Source organism: Argopecten irradians, chromosome 11, assembly GCF_041381155.1.
Source record: "Argopecten irradians isolate NY chromosome 11, Ai_NY, whole genome shotgun sequence".
Lineage (NCBI taxonomy): Eukaryota > Metazoa > Mollusca > Bivalvia > Pectinida > Pectinidae > Argopecten > Argopecten irradians.
In genome coordinates, this window is record NC_091144.1 from 40,079,316 (window position 1) to 40,083,954 (window position 4,639).

Consider the following 4,639-nt stretch of genomic DNA (forward strand, 5'->3'; position numbering starts at 1 on the left):
AATAATTACTATAAGTAAAATACATCTGCATTCATTTTCCTGAAATTATATTCAATGGACATTATCCATTTTGTATATAAACCATATCATCAGTGACGAGTCCCGTCTCTCCGACGTTTTGTGTATTGTTAACACTCAGTGTAATGAGTCATGTGTGTGTCGTTACGATAATCATGACAAAATCTGAAACGGGACAATTAGGTGATAAAACGAACCAGAATATCCTTCTGAAATTTCATCATTCATCGAATATGTTATCCATCGAAAGAAACGAGATGCTTTGGACAATCCATTCGTTGTTTGATATGACATATTTCAAATCAAGTTGTTACATGAAATTTCATACCACACTCTCCTATTTGTCCAGTTGGTATTACGCTGTGATGTGCTATGTAAAGAGCTTGTATTCTACTTTTCGGGTTTGTGTATATAATATACTATGAAGTTAAATATTTGGAATTTACCCTATTTTTAATAGTTGGATGTTGATAAACGATGTCTTAACAATTAGATACTTGCGTTTGTGGGTATTTTTATGTAGTACGCGGTAAGAATAACGATTACATTTATGTCAAACAACGTTTTTCCCTGTACGAGTTCAATTAAGAACCATTTATCGCCGTACAATCAAGAATGTTCGAATTACAATTTATGGAAAACTGTGTCCACCATAATAAAGGACTTGTTACTAACATCGAAGATGGAGGCAAGTTCATTAGTTAAAAACGGTAAAATATGCATCAATCCTCAATTAACCTAAAAATATGTTTTTAATAATTAGATAGATTAAAAAGTAACTCATCAGTTGATGTCAATAATATGTTGTTAATGGACAAACCAAAAAAGATTTTTTCAGTTTTGAAAAGGTTATTTGATGTTATTTCAAATATTGGTTTAAAAAGCAGCAGTATCAATTTTAATTTCAACCCATATTAAAGCATACGCATTTGGTTTTAGGAACAAGCATTATTTGTACATCATTCTCAATATTAGATATGATATCAGTATATCATAGAAATATTTATCTGGGAATAATAAACTACCATCAAGTTATCATTGTGTTGTATGAAATCAACAATTCTCTAAAATGCTTTCACATTCACAAATGCAACCAAAATACAGTGTGTAATGATAAGGAAGTATAAGTATACGTTTATTGACGTAAACTTAAGATTTAATATAAATTACGTACATAATTGACATGGTAATGAATTTTAAAGATGCTCCACCGCTGACGAGTGTTATGTTTTCTCTATCAAAAACAGGAGATGACGAATTGGTAATTATCTTTAGTGACAAAATAAACAAATCTACTTTCTATTTTGTCTGTATATGCAAGTAAACGTCATACATATTCAATGTACCAACTTATTTTCACAAATGATTAATTTCATGCTTTCATACCTTACGACTTTTTTTGAATCAAGACATTTCAATTTCATTATCTAGAGTCAAATAGCAATACCGTTAGCTTTATTTTTGCCTGAAAAGTTCAGTATTTGCGTTTCCTACTAGCCTGTGAAATTTGCAAAATATAGTATAATTAAATATAAGTTGGTTCACTAGTTGGTTACGTAACAATATTATTAATTGGTTCAATCACATGACACAAGAAAATAATCATTGCCCCAGTTCTAATTATAATATGGTGACTAAAAATGTTGCTTTTGAAATTAATTCTTCTTTTCACTTCAAATTGTGTGAATTTACCAAAAATAATTATGATACTGTCGTAAAAATTAAAAACAAAATTACAAGTTTTGTGATCAGCACTTTTTCTTTTGGTGTAGAGTCTACACATACACTTGAACAATCTTCAATGAATATATAAAACCAACTGAATATTGTGTCCATGTCATTAGATTTCAACATTTTAACATTAACATAAACAGATGGGTAGTTACAGCACTGTAGGACCCTCTACGTAATCAGAGCAGATAATATATCAAAGCAGGACATGGCCATGACAGACATGATAGTATACAGTTGTTGACTGGGGTTGAGGGCAACAGATGATTTGTTGGACCCGAAGATAAACTGTTGCACGAGGCCGAAGGCCGAGGGCAACAGTTTGTGTGAGGGTCCAACAAATCATCTGTTGCCCGAAAACCCAGTCGATAACTGTTTTGTTATACCCCAATGACTCAAAACATTTTTAAAGAGTAATTAATTTATTATTTTAAACCACTTTAACAAATATATCAAATAACAAAACAACATAATACCACATCACGAAACAAGGAATTTTGTGTTGTTTTTTCCTATTAGATGCATCTTCTTAAAATGAATAAACCAATCTGAATTTATTCAAATTAAATCATTGTGAGTGTTAATGTTCATCGTGTCCATGGAATGCTATAGTCCATAGTCTTTGTCAAGCTGAAGCTTTATTGTAACAATTAATGAAAAATACATGTATAGCATATATGTAACATTATAAGATACCGGTATAGATTTCAAAGTTATTAATTAACACTGACAGTATCATCACAATATTGTGAAAAAAATCACATTCAACTATTATAAATGTTGATGTTGCATCCATGGAACGAAAAAACTGATTTTGCATGACTTTGCTGTGGAATATTTTCTATACTCCCAAGCACATCCGGATTTTCAAGCAAAGCAGCTAGTTCCTTGTCATCTATATCCAGCATATCACAACATGTAGTTTCGTGAGGTGTATGTGAGTTGGGTATAACTACATTTACTGGAGCAATCTCCTTCATTGGTGGTTGCGCAGAGCTTGAAGGTTGTGGAACAACTTTCCTTGCTAAAGCATATGACATTTCTCGTTTCTTCGTGTTACTTAATTTTGATGAATAGTGCTTCAAACTTGTTTCTGACTTGTGTTTTGATATGCCGATGATGTGTCGAGATTCATATCCATATTCATCCAACATAGATATACATGTTGCCCTAATACAGTGGTTGGAACATGTAGTTCCGAGCCCAGCCTCACTACTTATGGACTGCATCATGTACCCTAGTTTATTTTTACCAAGTACCATGTTGTCGTACCAAACATGATTTTCTTCCTTAATTGACTGACGGGGTCGCTGCCAAAGCGCATCGCATAGTGGATTCAGTTTTACTGAATACTTCTCAAAACTTGCAACAGGACAATTTGGGTTTCCTGAAAAAAATAATGTAAAAATTAACTGTTACTCACCGAATGATTCAAATACGAAATATGGATCTAACCTAGACCTTGTTGTTTAAATGTATCTTTTGGATAATCGTGGGGCGAGTGGGTTGAGACAAATTACAGTAGTAAAAGGTGACACGAGGAAATTTAGATTGCCTGTTGTAGAGCTTATCTCGGCACTTATGGACATTCTTGATTGGAATAAGAAATACATTACATACCTGGTTGCTCATACATTCTGCCCCCATCTTGATCATCATCAGCAGTATCTCCCCTGTGGTTCTTTGTCAGCCTCGACACACTACAGGTAACATAACGTCTGCCGTCAGCGTCAGACTGCACTGTGTAATCATTTCTGGTCATGTTACGTAAATTTTCTCTACCTCTGTTACAAAAGTATAACATCAACTCGAAGAATACTTTCTGTTGTAGAGTTTTGGGTGTTTCCGTGCTGAACACTCCGCTGTCATACAGAACTTTCATATCTGCTACATTTATTATTTCTTTGTGTTTCACTTCGCCGGCTCCCTCTTTCTTGATTTTTACCATACTGGCATGAAATACGTCATTGGCGGTCTTAAATCCGACGTCGTTGATTATGTCGATGCCATGGGACTTCTCAAAGGACTTTTGCAGCCCATATCTTATAGATATCATGGATTTTTTAGCATACATACTGCCGTCTTTTTTCCTTGCGGCGCAGTAGAACTTCCGTAGGATTTCACACAATTCGTCCACTGTAACATTGGTAAGGGACGATCCAACTGTACATCCAACCGCTTCACAGTATTCATGAAGAAGATTTTCAGCAGTTCTGATAACGTTTTTAGTGTTTTTGCTATCACGGTCGTTCAGAATCTTCTGAATTTCATCCTCTGTTGCTTCCGCAAATCGAGTGCTGCCTTCCGCCATTATGTTTGTTTACCAAACGATAAGAGGATTGACGTCGCATTGACATACCATTGACGTCATGAATTGTAGGTGTGACGTCACTCCGGTCCAACAGCACATTTTAACAGTCGATTTTAACAGTTCTTTGGACCGCTCGACGGAATAGTTCATTTATTGGCATTTTTGGCAATAGAGTTTATATAGAAACTATTTTATAGGGGTATAACAATAACACTTAATGTATAATAACATATCAAAGGACTGGTTAATATCAAGATAGGATCACAAAACCAATTTATTTACTTAATATATACTAAGTATCACAGTGGAAAAAGGCAATTTCAACGAATGAGTAAGGCAAATCCCGGCATATGAATTGAACCTTAATATGAAATACACCCTATAAAATTGTAACCATAATTGGAGCATTAATATGTATACTGAGGCAATTGCAAATCTAAAATCTATATAATATATCACGGCTGATATGTCGGGTTTTTTTTGTTGTTTCTTTGTTTTTTTGGGGTTTTTTTTTTTTTGGGGGGGGGGGTTTGTTTTTGGGTTTTTTTTTTCTGTTTTTTTTTTTTTTTTTTTGTAGGA

General features: G+C 33.9%; 1 protein-coding gene across 1 annotated transcript; it reads right to left on the bottom strand.

The window, feature by feature from the left end:
- Window positions 1-2,070: 2,070 nt before the first annotated feature.
- Window positions 2,071-4,221, bottom strand: LOC138334245 (uncharacterized protein KIAA1958-like). The gene is made up of 2 exons (XM_069282866.1): window positions 3,370-4,221; window positions 2,071-3,136 (listed from the first exon to the last, which is right to left on the bottom strand). The coding sequence occupies exons 1-2, from the start codon at window positions 4,058-4,060 to the stop codon at window positions 2,514-2,516; spliced, it is 1,314 nt and encodes a 437-aa protein (XP_069138967.1). The 5' UTR covers window positions 4,061-4,221; the 3' UTR covers window positions 2,071-2,513.
- Window positions 4,222-4,639: the final 418 nt, after the last annotated feature.

Bases quoted from the DNA above. Each gene is read 5' to 3' on its own strand.
- LOC138334245 (XM_069282866.1), bottom strand. From the start codon at position 4,060: ATGGCGGAAGGCAGCACTCGATTTGCGGAAGCAACAGAGGATGAAATT. The intron at 3,137-3,369 runs GTATGTAATGTA...TATTTTTTTCAG, and splicing joins CAGAATGTATGAGCAACCAG to GAAACCCAAATTGTCCTGTT.